The 24786-nt window shown below is 41.6% G+C and overlaps 1 protein-coding gene across 1 annotated transcript; it reads right to left on the reverse strand.

Annotated features, from left to right (window-relative positions):
- Positions 1 to 4: 4 nt before the first annotated feature.
- On the reverse strand, positions 5 to 23970 carry LOC133969678 (ceramide synthase-like). The gene is made up of 5 exons (XM_062406307.1): positions 23534 to 23970; positions 16716 to 16802; positions 13961 to 14180; positions 8623 to 8718; positions 5 to 7022 (listed from the first exon to the last, which is right to left on the reverse strand). Exons 1-5 carry the CDS (start codon positions 23653 to 23655, stop codon positions 6717 to 6719), a joined length of 831 nt encoding a protein of 276 aa, XP_062262291.1. The 5' UTR covers positions 23656 to 23970; the 3' UTR covers positions 5 to 6716.
- Positions 23971 to 24786: the final 816 nt, after the last annotated feature.

Here is a 24786-nt window from a genome sequence, read left to right on the forward strand (position 1 = left end):
TCTAGACGGTCTATCAAATCAAATTTATTGAATTTTAAAGGGGTGCTCTGAATTCACTAGTTGCAGCTACAGTACATAACTCATCTTATACATCAATTGTTTTAAGTTAGATTCCAAAACAAAAAACAGTCCAGTCTCTTTTCAGATAGCAAAGTTCCTCAGAAAAGGTCACGCTACAAAAAAAAAAGGACAGATGCATCAAATCTGATCGATAGATATGTATGAAAAAATTAGAACGCGATCAAAAGATAATGTGGGGCAGGACGTGTTGAAGGTCGTGAAGTTGTCGCCTAAAACATCCACATCCGCCAAACTGATGAAAAGCTCTAAAATCAACAGAGACACAGCAAACATAGTCTAGAACCAGTCTATGCTTTAAAGGGTTTCATCCTCAAATGATTCCATGTAAAAAAAAAACATCATGGGATTTGCACGATGATTTGAAAATATAAATTAAAATGCTACAAAATGTGAAATCCTACTAAATATTTAATTTGTATTCTCATTCTAGCAGTAGATGCATAGCGATCTGTTTTTTTTCTAAAATAGTTTCAATCACTGTCTTTAATATGATTTCATCGCAACGAAAAACCAAAAGTGTCACCGTCCCGGAGGACATAATGGTGACAATGGTAATAAACCAGTAAATACAGCCACAACTTGTAAACACTGGCTGCCAGCTTTGCTCTTTCACAATGAGATTTGTGGGGGAAGTAAATTTATCGCGAGGCACAGGAAACCAAGTGTGGTTCTCGGGCCGCAGATCAAAATCAGCCCCAGGAACAGTTTGTATTCACTTTTGTGTGTTTCATGAGTCTAATGCCGCATTCACATAATTTCAGAAGAAAAAGCAAAGGATGGAACATTGATGCTACTAGTTTAAAAGCAGAATCTGTCTCACTTCTGTTCCTGACGCCTATTTCATGCAAATATTATAATATAGTCTGACTCCCCCCCCCCCGCAATTGATCCAACATGACATGAATGTAGCTTTAAACTATTTCCTTCCAGCGTTCTGTGTTTATACCGAGAAAAGGACCAAGCAAAAACTAAAACAAGGTTGGGTGTTATTCTTTTTTAGCCTTTGTCAACTGTATGGTTGTTGTGTATGCAACTTTATGTACCGAGCCGATACCACATCTTTAAAGTATATTAACTTTCACCCAGACAAAACTGTAATCTGGAAATCTCTTCTTTGATTTCTCTCGTTAGCCAGTGCTAGCTAAAAGGTCAGCAACGTTGAGATATTTCATGCTGGGAGGGAAGAATTCTATCAGAGCATCTCTGCATTAAATGATGGGAAAACCACCAAAATAAGCCATCGCTGCCTCACTGGCTAACAGCCGTGCTATTTACAGCCCCACTCGCAGTCCTCCTGCCAATGAGCCTCAAAGAAAACACATAAAACATTTTAACACGAAAAACCGCTTAATTCAGCGTTTTTTACTCATTTTAAATATCAAGTCTGTTGATTTTGTGGAGGAGACGTCTGCAGATAATTCCTGGAGGCGCAATCTTCCTCTTTTGTCAATGTTTAGATCGAGAGACAACGGAAATGACATATCGTGCACTTAATGTGTCCGTGAAATGTAGGGTTATAATCATTATGTAGTTTCAGAAGCCAGAACACGTAAACGTCCTCTGTGTGACGGTGGCATGTTAATGGAGAATGGACTTAACACCTGATTAGTGTGTATTTGCTCCACCACCTCCTCAGATCACAAACCCTTCATGTCGGTTCCCCTCTGGGATCCGAACCCACATGATAAGACTTGATGGTCTTTTTTGGGGGGGAATCTGGAGTAATTCATGTTTTTGTTTAAAGAAAAATCATCTACAGCAGATCTAAAAACACAGAAAAATCAAAACAGATCTCTCTTCATGTCACTACAGTCACTATGATCGACTAAAGTGCCTGACAGTCTTTGGTTTACCAACCCCTGGGAGTGTAAGGATCAGAAGCCGTGTCAGAAATTATAAATAGAAGCAAATCTAAGAACAAAATATGTTGAAATCACACAAAAAATAAACTGCATCTTCAGTGTCAGTCTCACAATAAACCTCTATACACACACACAGACACACACAGGTCATCAGACTTCATCAAACCCTGAGCAGAGAGGTGGAACTTAAGACTTTGTATGTTAAGAATCGATTGACTGTTAAGATATGTGATCTGTGTTTAACCAGGAAGCGTCCACACTGTGTTCTGAGGGATTCTCTGAAATGCTGTCTTCACGTCTATGGAGCAAACTTATTAATCATGTAAAGTCCGATTAATTCATTTGATTTCGAGGTATATTCTAAAACAAAATCAAAAAAACATACATTGGCCAATCCATAAAATCTGTTTATTTTTTTTAAATCAAGCGTCAATAAATCAATTCCATTTGAAGTTTGGACATGTGCCCCTAAAATATGCAAAAAAAAAAAAAAATCATGATTGATAAAATATAATAAAGCGTTGATGAAAAACAGTGGAATGTTATATTTTCTGTATTTATTCCACGATTCTTTTTTTAAACCAAGAGACAAAAGGCTCATGTTAAAATAAAAAATGGTCCAGCTCACTGAATTTTAATTTGTATAACTGTAAATTTCGACGTTTTTTCATTAACTGTAAAATCGACCCCTTCAGAATAAGAGCAAAATTGAGATTAAACAAATGCTTTGAAAAGCTTAATATGTGGTTCAGTTTCAATGGAAAAGTCGAGACGCAAAGCTCAAACGTTCCAAACAGGCTGCTACACCTCAGAAAGTTGTTTTGCCATGATGTTCTTTCAAATGCAAAGCATGAAGCAAAATGGCCAATTTGAAATCATGGAAATCTTCCGAAGAGCATGAAAACAAAGCAGCGTGTGGGTTTCTACAGTGTGTTCAGAGGAGATTGAGGTCGTCCCGGCTCAAATCTGAGATACACATGTATCTGAAGGAGGTGAATGAAATGAGACGCTCAAGCTTCAACAGAAAAACCCCAAATACTCCTAAACTAATCCCGATGGTTGTGTGCCTGAGAACTGCTGAGTGGACGAGCAGATAATCCCGACCACAGATGGCAGCAGAGAGCATCACAGCTCAGCAACTTCCTGTGACTGCAGAGGAACAGACCTGGGATCAGCCACCGGGAGGAGGCTGGAGCAGATATGGATGGTAGGAAAGAGAATGGGTGATAAAATAAATAAAATAAAAAGGAAAAAATAATAAACGAAAAGGGTTGATTTATGTAACAACCAATGGGACTACAGTGAGAGTGGAGACCTTTAACAAGCACTTAAATACATCATAAAGTGTAAGAGTAAAATTCACCATATTTTCTTCTTGGTGGCTGATTTGCCTTTTTACACTACGCACCCAGAGAGCGGATGGAAGAGGACGAGCAGAGTAAGAACAGGACAGTAAAATAAAAATAAAAAGAGGGAGGGTTGAGCCGAGAGCAGAACAAAGAGACTGGGATGTTTTTCCAGTAACAGCGGCCCAGTGAACCGTGGACAACAAGAGGCCTGCACTCTGCTGGGTTCCGGCCAAACCGGCCAAACAGGCCCATCATTCAGCAGCTCATCTCCCATTAACCCCCCCCCCCCTGTCCTTGTACTGTTGGTCAGCAAACAGACCGTCTGTCCACAATCAAGACGACTCATCACCTCCTATGTTCAATACTGCTTCCGACAGACACGGCTGTTGAAGTGTTTACCGCAACGACAAGATTTCCGAACAAGGGCACGGGGAACACGACAGACGCCTCAATGTCCCAAAGACAGTGTCTGTCACATTATCACCCTGATGTTTGTTCCACAGATACGTTTCATTCTTTCTTTGTTATTCGATGATATGAAACTGGGTGAAACATCATGATTAACATGATTGGCTGAGCGTGCATGTTGACGGGATCCTGACACCACGGCTCCACTCAGATATCACTACTCTGCAGATTCTGGCTCCACGGGACATTAAAAAGACGTATCCGAGATATTTTGGCTCCATTTCTGTTTAGTGGGGAGAAGGTGGAGACACCAGCCATGATTATTTACAGTCTATGGTGCATAGAGTGGAAACTTTTGACTTATATCAAGGGGAAAAACTAATATTTGAGACTCCAAGAGCCCTGAAGTTATGGGGCTGTAACTTGCCATTAGAAATACAAGTTATCTTCTAATCATCTTCTAATGGTTCTGATGCGGCTGCTGCTCAGCAAAAAGCACTGGGTTGTTTTATTGTAAAACAGAAGAAACTTCAAAAACTAAAGTAAAGCATTCAAGAAACCAAAGATTCAAAAAAAAGAAAGAAAATTCACATGAAAAGGAAAAGCTGTTCGCCTCCTTTTAGAGAAAAATGCTACTGAGATAACTTCACCAACTCCCAAAGTCCGTTAACTCACTTGGTTTCAGAGTGTTGTTAAGCATTAGGCTTCCGACTGATGCATCTTGACTGTGTTCAAGATGCAACACTCGTTTCACATTTGTCGACAGAGCTTAATCTGTAACTTTGTTGTTGTTGTTTGACGCGTCAAAAAACTGTAAATATTCACTTTGCAATTTTCAGCAGTTCGTGGGTAAATTTGAAAGATATGTGGAGAACAAAAAAAAAAAAAAAAAAGAGGAAAACTTCACACGTAATTCTTCAAGCTTTTGTGGTTTGGAGTCCTGGTAGAAATGTACAGTGGGAAATAAATGTAGTTCCCCCAAATATTTAAAAAGATCATGACATAAGGAGGCGTGGGTCGATTAGATATGGCTTGACGTTAGTGTTGTATAGATGCACTGCAGCCTCTTTTTGCATAGGTAAAAAAAGGCCATTAACACATTCTTAATCAGTTAGTTCAGTATAAAGCTCGAATGACCAAGAATATTATCCAAGGATTTAAAATAACAGGGTCTAAGACTGTGTATGAAACTAAACCCTGCAGAAATAATATCTTCTATTTACTATTTGATATGAAGAAATATAATATTCAAAATGAAATGCCTTTAAATCTACGATAAATGTCATTATGCAACTGTGAATCCAAAGGTAATTGCTTTGCATGATATAGATATAAGATTAAGGTTTAAAACTAGCTTTATATGATTAAAACATGATGTAAATGTCTAAAAACATTAAGTATGTACAGCCCTGTGTGAAGTGCATACAAATCTCCGGAGCCCTGGGGAAACTCAACACTGACTGAACATCATCTTCTAAGTGTGTCACAGGAGGAATAACTCCCGATATCCTCAATTCATGTGTTTATATCAGTGGATAAATTGCTCAGAAATGTCAAATCTCCTGTATTATTTTTTTGCCCTGGTGAGCCCCCCCGCCCACCTTATTGCTCTGACCTTGACCCTGAGTTTGTCCAATGTCTCCAGCGCCTATAGGAGAAAAGTAATCTTCAACACGTCGCAACAGTCAGGGACTGTCAGCGTTTTCTGTGACAGCTGTGACGCTCCAAACAAAGACTGTGGATCCAGAAAATAAAACTCTCAGCAGCATGAAGCCAAACTGAAGCTCTGCAGAAGCAGGTAAAGATGCTCACATGCTCAGTTTATACTCATAGTCTGAACTTCATTCAGGTGTAGTTTAGTCCCAATTTGATCCTGTAGACATTATTTGGTGCCTGGTCTATATTTTTCTGAAATTGATTCTTTTGAGGTCTTTTCAGTATCCAGCATGGGGCATATTTTGTTGTGCCAAGCACCTCTTAATGGTTTCAAATGAAAATGAAGAATGGTTCCCCTCAGCTAAGACCTCTCGTCGGTGACACCATTCTCCAACACAGGACGATATTTATTCCTAACCCTTGAAAAATGCTGAGAGTCCACGAGGGCAGCATCAATTCACGGGGATACAGTATGCATGCTGAGCGACAGTGGCCCTATTGAATCGGGTAGATACTGAAAACAAAAGAATCAAGACTATAAATCTGTGCTGGATGCTCCGGTGAGGAATGTGGGGCTGTTGCCGTGATGGCATGCAGTGTGGGAAACTACAAACACAATAAACAGGGCTGAAACCTTAACATGACATCACATTAATGGGTATTAACAACTGTAGATGTTGTTACTTCTCTAGTGTGGATGAGGCGACTTTTTTCCTGCCAATACTGCCCGAGTTCACACCCACCGATATTCCTAATCCTTCTTCTTTGATTAGCGAATGGATGACATGGGAAACTATCGGACACATTACAGAAAAACCATAAAAATAAATACAACCTGTTCACACAGGCCGCTCTCACACACACGCACACACACACACACACACACTGTAACAGACCTTTCAAATCAGCAGAGGCTGTAAACACAGTAGGAGTAAGAGATAAGATGTCTGTCCATGGAGGCTCCTCTTCAGTTTTTTGGTGCTTTTTACTCCACGTGTTACTCTCAGTGAAGCAAATATGACCATTCTTCCATGTTGAGGATGTAGACGGACGCAGGGATGCACTTCAACAAGATCCAGGCTAGAGCCAAATCCCCAAAAAACTAAAACACCCCAGTCAGCAAACTTCAGTAGTTAGAGTTCGATCGGTGGAGAGGTCCATGTAGGCAGCAGATTTGTAACAGAGGAATTAAAAGTGTGCGGATAATGCCCAGGAGTTTGTGGGACAACAGCAGGCAGTCCTGGTGTACTACAGTACAATGGTGGGGTTCGAAAAATGTTAAGTCAAACTAGTGCCTCAGTAGAAGTAGTTGCGTTAGTAGCTGAGTGAGCAGCTTGAGCGAGCAATCGTGAACCGGATATCAATTGTCCTTAGAAATGTCAGTGACTGTGACCGCAGGAGACGGATCGGGACATCGGCTGCGCTTGTACAGGCGGTAGCCTTTCCGGCAAAGCAGCACGAACCAGTAGACCTGTGGCGCCAGGATGCAGAAGTTGCCCACGTTGGTCGACAGCGGCAGGTGGAAGGGCACGCTGTAGAGCGGGACTCCATAGTGGCGGCCGTACATCCAGTACATGTAGGGGAAGAGAGCGATGCGGCACATAAAGAAGGTGAACAGTACCATGCCGCCATTGGCCTTGTGCAGCCAGCAGTTCTGGAGGGCAAGCTGGTGGAGGAGAAGGGGGGGGGGGAGGAGGTGGATGAAATCTTTAAAGTTGTGCCAGAAGACAAAATACATTTTCCAAGTTCGAACCCTGTTTCCAAGTTTCAATCGTTGAATTATCTCCTAGTTTCCCTTTTCATGTAAATATTATTCTTATTATCAGTTTATATTATTGTTAATGAGCTAAACCTGAGCCAAAGTACAGCCCGATGATATCATGTGTTTTATATCTTTGATACAAGTGAGAAATGTATGGGCCTATTACACAGATCCTCATCTCATTGTGGAGTGAAGCAATGTGAGGATCCTGGTGGACACAACAGAATTCAACTCTGCTGTTGAGAGCAGTAGAAAGTGTCTGGCAGTGTTTCTGTTGATCCAATCCAAAAGGAGGGCAGCGTTTTTTTTTCAGAAAAGAACAGTGCAGCTTTGCTTTGCTCTTTTTCTTTGCTGACACCAGATGTCAGTAAAGACCTGAAAGCTCACGCTCCACTGATTTCACTGGAGTTCAAACTAACACTCTTCTATTCTTAGATTGCTCTGTTTTCTAAGACACACTGCCTTTGACTACACAAAACGCATATGTGCTGGTCTGACTATAAGATGCCACTGTATGTGTGGAACTAATGAAGGCAGGGACTCCAGTGACTGGGTGAGGAGCCAGGGAGAGTAAACTGGGGCTTTTAGCTGAATGCTAACGACTTGTATTTTGATTGTAGTTATCTGGGATGAGCCGTGCACCTTAATAGTTAATGCTACAGTGACAAGTTGCATCCCCAATTTAATGGAGATGTGTTTTTGACAATGCAAGGCAAAGCCGAGCAGAGAATCTAAAACAAAATGGATGAATAGAGTTGTAACACTGCTGGATGGCTTAAAGGTCCAGTGTGTAAAATGTAGGTGAAAGGGATCTATAGGCTGAATATGAAATAATCCGAGTGATGTTTTCACTAAACATCTAAATTGTACGACTTGCTGTGTTATTTACCATAGAATAAGCTCTTTAAATTTACATCTCGAGCGGGTCCTTACTACGGAGGCCGCCATGTTTTTTACAGTAGCCCAGACTGGACAAACTAAATACCTTTTGAGTTTCTATGATAACGCAAGTCTTAATTTGAATAGGAAGTCAGTGTAATAAACTTTCCCCAAGTGTAATTAACTGTTGCACAGAGGTAAGTGTTAGCAGTTAGTGGAGCCGATGACCTAGTCTGAAAATATTTTTTTGTTGGTGTGTACTTCAGGGCCTGACATTGATTTGAGGCAAAACGCTGCTTCTGTCTATAGCAAGCTAATACGCAATACATCCTAAAGCTGCGACAAGCTTAAGGACAAGATTGCCCACAGTTTCAGTGCATGGAGACAGTCAAAGCTCACCCGGCCCCACTCCGCGTGGTCATGGTTGCTAAGCTATTTCAGTAAATGATTGTCCAACTTTGTGCCAACTGACCTGTCTGACAAAGTGATGGTGGCCCTTTACTCTTCACATTATCAAAACAGAGATTTTAGAGATTTGAAATAAATGAGGCCCAGACATGACGCTGGTGTGGCTGCCTGGTCGGAGTCTGGTGAATCCACATGTGTATATTAGGTTGTGTCTCACCTGAATGAGTATCTTCCCCAGGGAGACGAAGGGAGTGCTGAGCTCTGTTAGAAACAAGCAGCCAATGAAGAAATCCCCCTGGTCCTGCCTGAAAAACTGAGAAACAGACAAACAGAGCGCAAGCAGTGAGCAAACAAACACGAGAATGGAGACAAACACAGCTGGTGCTCAAGGACAAGTCCAACACCTGTCACAGCAGAAGAGGCGACAACAGACATGGAGAAATATCAGGCTTTGAAAAGGTTGGTTCTGGTGAAGCCACAATCTTAATCTTCAAAATTTAGCGAAAACTAAAATATTCTATCTGCCATACTCTAATTTGTCCCACCCGTTTCATTAGGAACCAAATAACGGTATCCTTTTCATAACATCATAACAGATCTGTAAGTTTGTGTTTTTTTGTTTCCTTGCAGCACAATTGGCCTTGGGCTCTCTCTCCCTTGCACACTCGTGCATCATCTATAAAGTGACAGTCCACGCAGTCAGCCATTCCTCAGTTTAACAGCTGTGTACATACTTGCAAGTGGCTTTCAATGCAGCGCTCTTCACTTTCAGTTTCTAGTCTGTGTACCCGTCACTCGGGCTCAGTTGCACGAGAGAGCGAACCGCATGAGGTCGGTTTCCCAATAAATTCAGACGATTAAATCTTTACCATACGTATCTGTATCGATATTTATGTTTATAATACATTTAATTTCATTGTATTTGGCATTGTTTATCAAGTCTCAATTACATTTCTATCTGAAAGGTTTAATGATTTTTCGAACTTGTGTATATCGGCCGATATATAACAGCATTAGGATTATTTTACTAATATCAATATCGGTCCCCAAAAATTCAAATAACTTAGTTTCGTCCTCAGGGCCGGGGAAAAACAAATCTGCAATAGGGAAAACCTTTGGTGGAGTCTATAATGATGACATACAAGCATTAGGATCAATGAAAGAACAATACCAATCCTCGAGCCCTTGTTTGACTTAAAGATTGGCTATAGACTCTTTGTGTGCATTTCTAAACAAGAGTCAACAGAGGTGTGGTTATCTCTTAGGAAAGATACAAGTACAAATATGAACTGTACACATCCGCATGCACTGACGCACTGACCATCTTTCAATCCCGAGCAGAGGATGTTTTACTCGACCACAACTTCAGGATTGAATAGAAGCCTGATAGAGGTGGGCTGATGGGGCGGAGGAGGGAGCGATGTCTTCTACATTAGTAATGAACTGAAGCTTTCAAATATTGACCAGTGGCGCAGTGCCTTGTGGTTAGAGAGACCGTCCTAGAATAGGTGAGGATCCATCTAGATGGATAAAGACACTCCAGACAAAAGAGAAGCACTGTCCGGTAGTCTAGCTCGCTGTGTGCTGACGATGAATAAAGCATGAGTGGCTCCAGACATGGCCTTGCCATCTGTCCATGTAAGAATGACTTAGACAACAGTGGGGAACACTACACCACCCCCCCTATGCCTTACCATTCTACCTGGCTACCTCACCCTACCCCCCACGTCCCACTGGTGTGAGGGTGTTACACCTGTATACGACTGTATCTCTGTTTGTGTGTCAGCTGTTGTACAAAACACAAGATAAGGTTTACCCTACCCATATGACCCCCATGATTAGATATGCATCATCGTCATGTACTGCTAATCATCGCTGGCCTTTGCACTTTCCAACCGAAAACCTTTAAATCCCCACTTTTCCTGCAGCCACTGAGAACAACGGGTGTATTTGAAGAGGCTTTTATTCCTTCAATGATTTCTTTAAAATGTTTACACCCCCTGGTTGCAAATTAAAATAATTTACAACCAGAGAATCACTGTTAGCCAGGAGCTAGAACGTTAACATGAACATAAAGTACATATTGCACTGTTAAAGCTCAGCAATATTGACAAGCTGTTGATGCAACACCATTAAAACCTGTGTAGTAAAGTAAAATATACGGCGCAGACGGTGACAGCTGACTACCTGTAATTACAATAGTCCAGACCTGCTTCTCACAAACCAGCTAGAACCCGACTCCCCCCCAGCTACCTCCAGTGTATCCTTAAGTATTCCCAGTTCAGTTGTGATAAGTAATCCCTCAGGTGTTCTTGATCCACCTCAAGCTTTTCCTCCTGGCCAGTATTTCCCCTACCTACAGAGGCTGGCTACAAGAAGGTATCCTGATCCGATACCAGACCCATCTCAGCTGGTTCAGGGTCAGTGGTCGAGGTCTGATATGACTACAGTAGAGTCCAACACCCTGGTGAAGGACACAATGTCCAGATGTTGTGACTATGGACTAATGATAAGACCTTTTCTTTCCTAATCTATTTCTCAGCCTCTGATTGAAGTGTGCTCTCTCTTCTTCTAAATACAGAACGTGATGTGCCCAACATGACCAGAAGATTGTAACTTGTAGTACACACAGTGAGATGTACAATAACATTGACAAAAACAGTATGATGTGGATATTCAGTATAGAGGCCTGCATCTATCTGACAGATTCAATCTGTGTATCTCTACTTGTGACCACATTCTGGGATTTGGTTCAGAGCTGAACTCTTTACTTCTTCTCAGGAGGTTATGGATCCACTTATCTGTTTGTGTATCAGCAGGAAAACATTAAAACATGTCCTTGGTGGACAGATGCAATCTCTGAGCTTTTATTAGATTCACTTTCAGAATCATTTGACAGTTTACCAGCCAACCTTCTTTCTTCCAACTATAATAGCATGAAAGTACGGGTGAAAGTTTAATTATCCCAAAGTATCAGTTACGCAGCACTAACAATATCTGGAGCCTGAAGGTGGAAAATCTAAATGGAAAATGTAAAGATCAATAAATGTTATAATGTAAAACTGTGCTTTTCCTACCACGTCTTGCCCAAATACAAACTGTGTACTAAACTGTCTGTAAAAAGTATTGAACTTATAACATCATCTACACCTAAAGGTTTGGTCTTTTCCTCATCATGCACAACACTGTTGTGTAAACGCTTCCTGGGTAAATTTATCAGCCCCTGTATTACCCAGACAAACCGGTGAGGCAGAAAGCTGATGAGTGAGGGAACAAGAGGAGAATCAGAGGGAGGGGTGGTGAGTTTACAGAAAAGAGACGATAGCTGCAGCTGAGGCTGAATAATGTAGAGCAATGTGATCTCATATTGCCGCTGACTGTTACCTGAAAACAAAGGGCCGGGTTTCACCTGCACCTGGCTCGCTAACCTGGGATGGGGCTCGGAAAGGAGAGTTGTCCTGTTGACCTGCTGCTGTAAACTAAACAGGTTGAAGGGAGCCTGGAGCAAAAAGTTTGAATGACCTGATTCTATCGGTTTTCTAAGGAACCCTAACCAATTTCAGGAATAGGACATACACTTTCTCACATTAATTAACAGGAATTAACTTTGCTGCTATAAATGAGCAATGGTGAACTGAGGTTTAACAGTTCAGTGGGCTTCCAGTTTGCTGGTCATATCTGCAATCAAAGGTTGTCAGGCCCCACAGCACTGCTCTTCTTTTGTGGCCTGCTTCCTCCCTCTCAGTGCTGTAACAACTACCTGCATATTCATCCATTTAAATCCCTTTTTTAAACCTCTTCCTGTCCACTATTAAAGCATTTAGTCCCTTTACAACACAGGGACGTAAAATAAAACCATAAATAGTCTTTGTTTGTATTTCTTCAAAGAAAGTAATCAATAGCTTAGTGTGCTCTTTCTTTTCCTGTTGTTTATTCATTTGAGGCGTGAACTCTTGAGCGTGAACGTAAATACTTCCTCCCATGACCACACAGTAAATAAGGGAATAAGTGGATTTTATTGCTTAAAACTGATGACTATGTGGTAACAGTTTGACCAAAGTTCAAATTTCAGGTACAATTAATCAGATAAATGTGTAAAAGCTAATCAATGATCCAACCAATCACCCAACTCTGATAAGAGAAAGTACAAAAAGGCTAGGGAAGAGTTCACCCTGTCCCTTCAACCCCTGTGAGAGGGTTTTTAGCCCTAACCCTTCTCCCACTACCCACAAATAAAGCCCTACTATCGCAGATATGAAAAAACTGCCATCGTGCGCAGATTCCGTTATTTGGAGCCAGGTGGATGAAACTGTCACAGCAAAGTCCATCGATACATGTACTCGAGTATTTTGATTTTTTAGTTTGGTAGATATTCCATCTACACAAAGGAGGTGGGGTTTAGAACCAGCTGTCAGGGGACAATTCAAACGACTTGACTTCAGTTTTAGGGAGCGGTCATGTCATTAATATTTATACTCAGTCTATAATTTGGAGACATTGGTCTACGATCAGACAGACTATCTTTATCCAGAAAACTACTACTTTATTTCCATTACAGTAACGCTGATGATTCAGTGGAGTGAGCTCAATCTGAAGATTTCTTGTTGAGAGACATTTGTTTCTACGTGTACCTAACACCCATAATTAGTAGAATCTATGAGCTACAGTCAGCAAACTGTGTGTCCTCTATGGTTGTTGAGATGATCTGGTTTTATCCATAATGTTGTGGTGAAATGACGGTGGATTAACATGCTAATGCATCTCTTGTTATGTATATTTGACTTTAATGCAAACCACTTTGCAAAGCACTAAACTCTTTCAAACCACATGCACTACACGCTGGAGCTCTAAACTAATTTACATACAGGTTGAAACCTGAGTTGCAGAGACTCGAGAATTACTTGAATGATCACTAAGTCTATTTTATGTTTCCACTTAAACCATTAGGAAGTACTCATTAGGAGATAATGCAGTTTAAAGCCAGGATTGATTTGAAAAAACAATGGACTACATTATACCATAGCACAAACTAATAATGCATTACTGGCAGTGGATAGAATCAAAAGAGCACATGACGTATTAATCTGTTTAATTTGTGTACTGTACTGAAATAAAGAAATGGCTGCTGCTTGGAATATAAGAAAAACATACCCAGAAACTTTAAAAGTCACTGCAGTATTCTTGGAAAATGGTAATATACAAACACACACACACACACATATATACGCGTTTCTCCTGTATGACTGAACACAACAGGCCTGAGTTTATCAATTGATTCAGAAATTTAGTTATCAAACTCTATAAACTGGTAAAACGGGTAATTTAATATCACACATTAAATTACTCCTAGTCAGAAAAATAAAGAATTGGTATCACACACTGATCAACAACGTGACAGTTGTAGTTCTGCCCCAGTGAAGATTGTGATCTGTGATACCAATGCTTTTAGCTCCAGGGCTGGATGAGGGTGACATCTGCCAGCAGCAAATTTAGCAAGCTAGAGATCCATCACCAACCAGAACGTCCTGAATTCATTCAGTTTTCATGTCACTCACCAGTGTGACGGGCAGCAGGATGGTGAGCAGCGCGATGTGATGAAGCACCAGCAGGAACTCCCTGCGGACGAAGGAGTTCACCGTCTTCAGCGAGTGCTGCTTGTAGTCCTCGTGACCTTTGACTCGGAAACGGTGGTAGTGACTGAGGTACATGGCGAAGAGGTCGTACGTCATGTAGGGCACGCCGTACCAGATGACAAAGGATGTAGCCAGCCAGTGCCTGATAGGAAAAAATAAACAAATACATGAAAATAGTCAACATCTGCACATTTGGGGATTTTAAACAAGATAAGGATTTTATTAGAATCAAAGAGTAATCTAGAGTAGCGGACACTGCTGTTTGACTGGCAACTGGCACTGATAGAAAACGCTATGGTCACCATTGGTTTTTAAGCATAATAAAAGGAAGACGCCTTTAAATTTAGCTTGAATTGATATTCATTTTAATATTATTATTATTTGCTTTTGGGTCATAAACATCTTTGTGATGTGCTTGAGATGTCACTTTGCCATTTCCTGCCTTCACACTGATCTCATGGCCTCACTGGAATCCAATTGACGGAGGCCAGCCATTGCGACAGAGAACTCTAATCTCTGCACACACAAACCCTAATTTAACTTATGCCTTCGCCTTCCCACTCTCTCACATGCTTGCACGCAGAAGGCCGGCTTATGTACGTACAGTATAATAAACAGCTTGGATGGCTGCAGCTCACTAATGAATGGTTAATTATGTGGACAGAACGGAGCAAAGCTGCAGGGCAGAGCTGAGCTACTGACCCCCGACCCCTCGCTGGCTCCTTGAGGTCAGCGGATGGAGATTAAGAGCAGTAGGCACAACAAACAGCTCGGGGGGGAATGAAGGCAACATGACTCAATGCTATAGTGAATATACTTGCTCTGTTACAGGCATGGAAAATTCGTACGGTCTATTTTTGGAAGCATACAATAAAGAAACAGTGCTCAAAATCATACCTATACACATCCTCTATTAAAGGATGAGCTTGAGGTAAATTAGAAGTATGAGGAGCCCTTGAGCAAGACAGAAATAATACTCCCTGTTCATTTTATACTGTAGGATACAGCATGTGTTGTTTTGTTGGTAGTATTAGAGCAGTAGTGTGGCTATGCTTCTTCTGTGAGTACTGTTGTTCCACGGCTTTAGGAATACCTCCCGTTTATTACTTTTGTGGCCTAGAACCAAGTGGCATCCCACCAAAATTCGCCCATTGGTTTGTAAACTTGCCTCGAGTTTGGCTTTAGCACCATCTTGTTGTTTTTTGTAACCAGAAGTGACCATATTTGGAGAAGCAGGGTGTGAACATGAGGTTAAGGACACTGTATGCCCAAAATAAAGGTTGGAAAATCAAGCATTCATAACGGCAGAAAGCCTGATGGGTCCAATTTGAGCTGAGAGTTGGTCCATAAACATTGTTGTTGTTTAAAATGTTTCTACTCATGTATCTTGTCCCATCTGAGTCTGCAGTTACCTTGATAGTCAACCTGAATGTTTCTTTAAAAAGGGTTTTACCACTGGGATGGAGCCTCTCCTCTCAGCTGTATAACTGCCCTCCATTGTTTTCCGCAGGATTTGAGGTTTTTCCGCTGCAACACCTTTGAAAATGCACTGCGGCTGAACCAGAGCTAAACAAATTGACAGATTGTGATGCATTAAGAGTATTCACGGTCTGACTCTGGAGCATGTGTCTGATAAGCTCCGTGCCGTTTGCACGTCAGAGGACAGCAGAACTGAGCAGCATTGTGGAGGATTTAAGTCCTGTGGGTGAAGGGGAGCGCTGGTGGAGATTAACGGCCTGAAACTGGGCCTGCCCGGGCCTGGCCGCTGACTCAGTGGGATTAATAGGCTAGCATTAGCTTAGCGGCGTACACTTTCTGCACAGGGAGGCTAACGCTATGCTAACACTATCACACTGCCAGGTGGCTGATACAGAGGCAAGCAGGGCTTGGATGGAGGCAGCTGAATAAGGGAAGTGGGAAGACAGTGCTTGAAAAGATATGGAGAGAAGAAATACTTCATGGAATTTAAGGAAGTTCTTCTTTTTTTTTAACCAGACTATGACATACGACACATGACACAACAGGAACCACTGTGCAGCACGTTGTAAATGAACAACACTGCAGTTTTATGGAGTAAACATCTTTGACGTGGAGCAGTTTTGTCATATTCTCAAACTGGCCATTTCTTTAGTATTGCCTTCAAGTGCTTCCTTGGGTGAAAGTACTGCTGTAGGGAGATACAAGTGTTTATGCTTCCAGGATGCTTAACGCATAGACATACAAATAACCCTTGTTTCCTCCCTTAAGCAGCCATTCTTTATCTACAGACATAATGTCTACAAATCCTGCTGCGATTACACAAGCAAATTGGTGCATGTCTCAAGATCGGTTTAGTTCCAATTCACACAAGGAAGTGCAGTATTAGCACATACAGCAGTACATTTATTTAGTGTGCGGGGGTGGAAACATGTGACCCTCACCATCTCTAAGTGGTTCTCTAAGAGGACAAAGCCCCAGTAAATAACTTTCTAAACATGTGAGAAGATGCAGAACAATGCTAAAAGCGTTTACAGAGCTGAGGATATCACATCATCATAGTGTATAAATGAAGTGTATGGGAATAGGAAACAATAATCAAAACAACAACCGTGTCAGGAAATCAGGGGATTCAGAGGCGTAAAGGTCAGAAGCACTGTTGGAAAGTTTCATGAAGGGAACAGATGACATGGAGTCTAACCTGTCGTAAATGACGTTGTCCCTGCATGAGGCCACAATGATGACTCCTGCAGTTGTTGCCATGATGGCATGGATGGAGGACACCACTCTGAGAAAGAGACAGACACATAAAAAGACAGAGATAAAGAACATTTGTTAATCACATTGTAGGTGTCTTCCTTTAGCATTGCATTGACTGCTAGCATGACACATTAGGACGAAGGTCTGTTGGCATTTGTGTCCCGACTGGGAAACTGTGTTCGGTTGACGTAATTATAACAAAGCACCAGGCCTGGCCGGTATATCAAGCATTCAAGCAAGGCATACGCATTTAAATTGAGCATTGATAATGCTGTTATTTATTAAGTATGATTATGACCCTTTGATGAAACAGTCCAATCAAATCCAGATCTACACTTTCAACATTTCAAAACTGGGTGACATTTGACTGGTTGTATCTTAGCTATGTGAAACAACTATTAAACCGACTCACTAACAAATATCTGAAGGAATTGAAAGGTCACACTGGGCTAACCCAAGTAGTGACATTTGAGTTGTAGGCTTGTTGACTAGCAGCTCAATCAACATTTTGTTTCGCAAGGTGTCCCCTGAGGGGGACTACAACTTCAGTGAACAGTCATTGGGATTAGCATTGCTCAGCCGCGGCTCGCCTCGTCTATAAACAGAACTGTGACATAGGAGAACTTGGTGTATCTCTATTTGAACTCCGTGAGGTGGCATAGGGCATTGCATTCACAACATTCATATCTATCTTAAGACTATGCTCACAAGGTATGAACCTCTGGTTGATTGTAACTCTACATGCTTAAGAAATCCAGATGTTATGTTCAGTGGCCAGAGTGAAACTTGATTTATGTTATGTCCTTAGAGGAATGATGATTTGTTTCCTAATGGTGCAACTGAGGTTTTGTGGTCCATCATAAACAAGACATTGAATTATGTTACCAATTTGTTCAAACTATGAATGGCTGGTTTTGCACAGACATGCTCTCTGCCGGGCTGTTCTCCAGCTTGGCAGCACTGACAGTAAGCTGCTTTGAAATCAGAAAACATGTAATTTATTCCCCTAGCTTGCTGCAGCCATAATAGACAGTCCCCCCTTAACACACCAGTGTTTTGGTAAGATTTATAACTAAATGTCTCAGCGTTCTGGAATTACATCACCACCCACGAAAAAATGAGTGGAGGGAGACACAGTTCATCTCTTGAGACTGCATTCTGTTGGGACAGTGACTCAGTCTTTTGTCTTTATGGATGGGAGGTTTGTGTGTTCTCTTATGATTTAAAGACCTAGCATATGATTAATACTGCACTAGTACAGTACAGCACACATTTGGGATAAGGAAGCTAAATTTAAAGTCGGAAATCATGCTTTGTGATATTGGAGACCATGAAGTTTGGGTAAGATGTTCATGGTCCTAGGCAACATGGTTGTGCTCCTCACAGAAACAGAGTTGGGTTCGAACCTGCCAGCCGACCTGAACCGTTCTGTCTTAAACTTTGCGTGGGGTTTCTCTGGGTACTCAAGCCTCACCAGCTCCACCCGAGCTGTAAATGATAGCCTTGGTGGTTGTATCTATACGTCAGACGTGTGATGGACTGGCGACCTGTTTAGGATGTAACCCGTCTTTCGCCCACTGACCGCAGGGTCATGCTCCAGCTCCTCCACGAAAGATAAAGGATATGGATGGACTCATCGGTCCAATGAGTTCCTCTGTGCAGCCAAACCTTAGGTAAGGCTATACCCTGACCAACACAATCTCAAATATTGAGTGTTTTTCTGTGAACTATCCTCAGAGATTCAAACCTAATGAGGATAAATATTATATGTCTTGTTCTATTACTATACAGATCTGAAAACGGCAACACTGTCAGTCCAATACTTCTCACTGTGGGGTTGCAGTGCATGCTAGAGGTTGTGATTTTCACCATTTTAGCTCAATTCATCGATAATTACACCAGATCTGAAACGCAGTCGACCCACAAAGCAGGAGAGGACAGGAACTGGCAGCCACAGCATGATACTTCATCAATTAACAGGCAGCTTAAGCCAAAAGAGGCAGAATGTTTCCAGCAAATAACAAAACAATCTGTACCTGCCATAAAATATGACATTTTCTCTGTGACATTATGACACATTATGTGATTTCTTGAAAAGATCAGAGCCAAGGCTGCGGCAGAGCTCTAAGGTATATCCAGAATGTCATTGGCTCCAAAGAGTGCACTAGCGGGGTTGAACCTGCTGTCACCTCACACCAACATCCAATAGGAATGTGGCCATGACACCAACATTGGCAAGGCAACGCGGGCCGCATGACTAGCTACTAGCAACTGAGCCGGAGAATGCTAACTGGCCTCTCTCTCTCTCTCTCTCTCTCAAACCTTCCCCTAAAAACTCCTTACCGTGCCCCTCACACATTGTACCCCCACGGCTCGCTGCGTGCTAGAGCTGAACGGTCGCATACTCTGTCACAAGACCCAGATTTTACACAGCCCATTCATTGTGTGTCCGGCAGTAAACCTCCCCCCCTCTCTGCTGATGAAAGGTTCAGGTTGACGGGGTGAGGAGCGTGCGGAGGGGGAAAAAGGGAAGAATGCTTTGCAGCCTTGTTCGGCAGTGTTGTCTTTTCTTTCCTGCTGTGTCAGGCCAGTGAACCACCTCGGTTTCCGACTGACTGTTACGCTCAACGCGGACCGCTTGCTCTGTCACACACTGTCTGACAGTCAGGAGTTGTGCTTTTTTTTTTCTCCTCCCTGCTCCTCCAGAAATGGGCTACGTAATGTGTAGTTCCACCGGCGCTGCAGCAGGGCGGAAAAAAGAAAAGTGACAGCGGAGGCAAAAAAAAGAGGCAACCTGGAAACTCAACACTATCATAACTAATCAATCAGTAGACTGTTACTTAACCAGTTTAGCAATTAGACTAATCAACAAGAGGTGATCTTCTTATGTTTATCAATTCACACGAAAATCCCATGTTGAAGCAAATGTGACGTGTATCTAAATTTGTTTAATATACTAATATTAATATCTAATAAAACAAACACTTTGGACTTTGGGAAACGTTGAATTGCTTTTTCTATTTTCTTTTTATAATTCATGACAGATATCGACCAATATTGAAATTGACTTATAAAGCGATCACTTGCCGAAGCGCCAAAAGTGGGGAAGCTATAGACTTATAGTACATGGTCATCAGGAGGCAAACAACCTTAAAAAAAAAATATATATATATATATATAACAATTTTTCTCTATTATCTTTAAACGTCTAGTTCCAAGACCCAAGGAATGTACTTGACTTTAGCTGTCACATCTAGTAAAACATCTGTCCTTCACACTCTTCTTATATAACTGACAGTACAACAATACAGGCTTATGTAACTTGATTTCTATAGGATAAATAGTGTAGGTGAGAGATGTGGATTTAACTCTAGTTATTTCTAGGGCTTTAATGTTGGCCCTCTTGAATTGAACTGCACCATATTATCAAGTATATCTTTCATGCACGAGACAGGCGAAATGTTAGCAAATTATCCCATGCATTTGTTAATGGCTATTTTACTGTGTTCTTGTGTAATTATATTAGATCTATAATGTTAAGTATTTGGCAGCTGGTCAAGTCAGCCTCATGGAATGGGTAAACTGTACATTACAGGCTGCACAGTCAGAAAATGCACTAAGAGCCCCACTGCTGTGTGAAAAAACAGAGAAAAGAATGCAAACAGTGACTGTGGCCTTCAGCCTCTAAAGCTGGTGATGTGGAGCATTACGACCCCTTGTCGAGTCAAGTAGGTCAAGGGTGCATCTGATACTATATGATAATAGCGTTAGATTGGTGATGAACTGTCGTTATCAAAGTTCATTGTGAAACACGTACTGTTTGTTTCAGCGTTTGTGCTAAACATCACATGTGAACACAGTAATGTGGACCGTCCCTGACATTGTTAGTCAGCGCAATTATAACGGGGTAGAACAAATGGCTCTTGTGCGTTTTAACAAACAGTGATCATGTGGCTGAGAGAGTACAACTTAGGATAACGCATTAAACAATTAGGGCAACAATCCACCATTGTTTTATATTTATTGAAATGATTTAAAAAGGAATTATCAAAAGTCAAATTCTAAAAGCATGAATATCTTTAGGTTTTTTATCTTTAGGTCCACTATTACAAGAAAACTTAATTTATCGGCTATTTGATGCAAAAAAAACTACGGGCAGAGACGTCTTGATTGACAGCCAAGACGGGCTGGTGATCGGTCAAGCATGTGTGTTGGATTGACCTTTAACCTGCTGCTCCACGCCATAATCACTACTACGCATTCTCAAGCAGCTCGAAAGATGCCAAAATGCAAGATGGCGGCACCAATATCCAAGATGTTTTGTCTTCCAAGCTTCTTCACCTTTATTAAACTGGAGGAAGGAGGTTATGTTGTGGTTTTACTTGTTAATTTTTATAACAAGACATACTTAAAAAGATGGTCTTTGTGCAAGGCAGTGGAAGCCAGATGAATTATTTTATTACTGATAATTGTTTATTTAAAAAGACACGATGCAAGCTGTGGGATCTGTGCGGCCGAGTGGACCACAGTAGATATCAGAGACTGGTTTAGTGGTGGGGAGCAAGCAGCATGACATCCCCGAGGCAGAGACGCTTGTAAGAACAACATTCTCCATCTTATGAGCATTCGTAAATTAGTAGAAGCGTTATTCAGAGGTCGGGCTCTGTGTTTTCCAGTGCATAGCTAACTCAGCAATCGGCTCTGACCAGAGCTCAGAGGCGGATTAGCGAGAGCGACAGCGTACAAATGAGCATTGAACTGAGCTGTGCACAAGTGAGCAGGCCACACTGACACACAAAGACACACTATATTAATTTCTTCCACTTTGCAGCCGATACCCTCGAGATACACAGCTACAAAGAGAAGATACACGTGAATTGAGTGTTTGTTTGTATATGATTTACACAGATTAACTGTGTTTGTTTGACTCAAATCTGAAGTTTGATAATCTGCAACTGAGGATGTGGAGCAGTGACGTGTCCCCCGGTGGATGCAAGGTGTCACATTCTGTCTCGGGAGGATATGAACCATGAACCAAGAACCATGACGATAAGTATAAGAGTAGTAGAGTATTCTCACAAACGTTGTTCCATGCAAAGACCGAATGAATTTCACTCACACGGCGTTAAGAAAACTGTACTTCTTGTTCCATGTTCACCACGACTCGCTGTGCATTTGTGCTTTGGTATTTTTCAGTCCATCTTATCATGAATGCATTCCTATGTTATCACAGGGACACATATTTGCAAATCATCCTTGTAAAAGGACAAACCGAGATAAGCAAACAAATATATGTATTATAGTAGATGAAATAGAAATACTGTTATTGGTTTATTTATACTTATACTGTGTTTGCTCACTGATCTATAACAAACTCTAAGTTTGTTCTCCTCCGACTAAAATGTATCTTCCTGTGTTGAGCAGTGACGAGTCCCCTGGTGGAAGCATTGGTTGTAATTTAAGTATCTGCAAATACTAGATCAACTTCATTCACATGGAGACTAATAAATCTGTATTTCTTGTAACATGTTTACCAGGACTCACTCTGTATTTATGCTCAGATATTTTTCAGTACACATTACTATGAATGCTGTCCTATATTATCCAAGGGGTAATTGCAAGTCATGCTTCTAAAAAGGGAAAAACACTGATAAATCAAAACGCACACAAAAATCAAAGATATAATATGTTTAGGAAGTAGAAATACTGTTTGTTTTTATATATACTGTGTTTGTTCACTGATAATAAATCAAAAGTTTGTTCGCCTCCAATCTATCTATGTGGTGGAGACGAGTTCTCTGAGGGGCGCAGGGTTTAGTTGTAGCTTTTCAGGAATTGCAGTATCAGCAACGTACCATGCAACGTACCCCCAAATCATTTCCACTCACATGAACACTGATAATAAGACTGTATTTGCTGTAGTATTGTTCAATCACTGTTATCATGACCGCATTCTCACAGTATCACAGGGACACATATCTGCAAATCATCCTTGTGAGGCTGGGGAAAAACAACACTGATCAATCAAAAGGACACAAATATATATAAACACATTTAAAGTAGGTGAAATAAAAACAATGGTCTTGTGTTTTATTGTTATTAATACTGCGTTTGTTCACTGATAATAAACACAAAGTTGTCTGATCTCTAATTGAAATGTGTGTGTGGAGCAGGGACGAGTATCTGCTGGATGCAGGGTTGTAGTTTCTCAAATACATGCAAGGTTGCAATTTCAGTATTTGCAACGTACCAATGCGAGTACTAAATACATTTATACTCCCATCTACAATAATAATACTGTGCCTGCGTAAGTATTAATCACCCCCCGCACCCCCCCCCCCTCCTCCCGTTATATCATGCCTGTATTCCTACAGTATCTCAGGGACAGACACATATCTGCAAATCATCCTTGTAGAAAATGAAATAACGCGAATTGAATCAAAATCCCGGGAATCGACCCTCGATCCGAAGTCGTAAAGCAAAAGGCCCGAGGAGGTGAAACAGAACCCGCGGCACTGCGGCTAAACGCGCGCACAGCAGCCGGTGCGGTGCGTTAACATCCACCGCAAGAAAAACACCGCACACGGACAAGCTAGCCGAGGAGCGAGCGGCACCGTTACTAGCTTAAAGCCCCCGATGCTATAACGGAGCTCGGCTACCGCGGAGAGAGAGAGAGCGAGAGAGAGAGGAGGAGGAGGAGGGGGGGTCCCATTTTAAAGAGAAGTCACCGGTGAATGGAAGCGGGGAACGCGGGTTTACCTCTCGCTGACCAGCACCACGTCGGCATCGCTCCAGTGGCGGAACACGCAGGGCAGGAGCCTCCTGAAGGCGAGGAACAGCCCGGGGAAGACCACAGCGCCACAGGCTAGAACTTGCAACATCCTGCCGGTGCTCTGATTCCCCAACGCGGCCCGAGGACGAGACTGGCTCCCTGCGGCCGCTCCGCGACTTCCAGCGGGGTCACACGCCGAGCTGGGGCATGCTCACAAGGCCGGGGCTCGGTGCTTTCTCACCGGGGAACAGTCCGACATCCACACCGGGCGGCACACACTCGTACATGGACTCTCGCACACACACGCACACGCGCACCGCACTGTCGAGCTAGCGGTAGATGGGGCAGACGTAATATCCGGTGGTGACTGTCGCAATAAAAGACCTGACCCGGCGCCGGAACCAGTTGAGTTTTACAGCGGGGGGGAATAAAAGGCGGATTTGAAGCTCTTATTTTGAAGGTCAAACTTTACCCAGGTCATTTGGATCATGAAAAAATTTAAATAAATAGATTGTCTTTTATTCTGAATTAAAATATGTAGTTTGTCTTTGATTCTTCATTAAAACAAATGGTTTGTCTTTTATTTTTAATTAAAGTTAATTGTTTGTATTTTATTCTAATTTTAAATCACTAGTTTTTGTCTTTTATGTAAATGTTAATAATGAATCAATTGTAATAGTATAAATAGTATACAAATAAGGATAGTGGCAAAATGATAAAAAATTATATTGATGATGATAAAAAAAACGACTACAATGATATAATAATTATAACATATAATAACTTTAGATAGCACCTTTCAGGGTACCCAAGGACACTTTACAGATTAAGTAAAGCATATACAGTAATAAATAAATAAAAATAAAACAAGCCAAGTGAAAATAATGCTTCAATGATAGGAGTACTAAAATTTGAGGTACTTGTACTTCTTATATCACCATTTTATGACACTTCACACTTTAGACAGAAATAAGTCTGATAAAACAGTTAATATGTCAAATTGGGCTGAATGGTGCAACATGGCCACTGTAGAACCCACACACCCTCACTGGGCCTTTCTGTGGTCCGTCTTATCTAAACTGAGACTATCAGCCATCAGATCTGGCTAACAGCGGTCAAGTAAGCGCTCCTTTTAAACTCGATTGACCCGGCTGAACTGGTCTTGATGATCAGTGTCTGATGGCCGCCTGGCTTCGAGATTCACCGACATGTGACAGGACATCTAAGTTACACCAGCACT

Source organism: Platichthys flesus, chromosome 15 (assembly GCF_949316205.1).
Source record: "Platichthys flesus chromosome 15, fPlaFle2.1, whole genome shotgun sequence".
Taxonomy (NCBI): Eukaryota; Metazoa; Chordata; class Actinopteri; order Pleuronectiformes; family Pleuronectidae; genus Platichthys; species Platichthys flesus.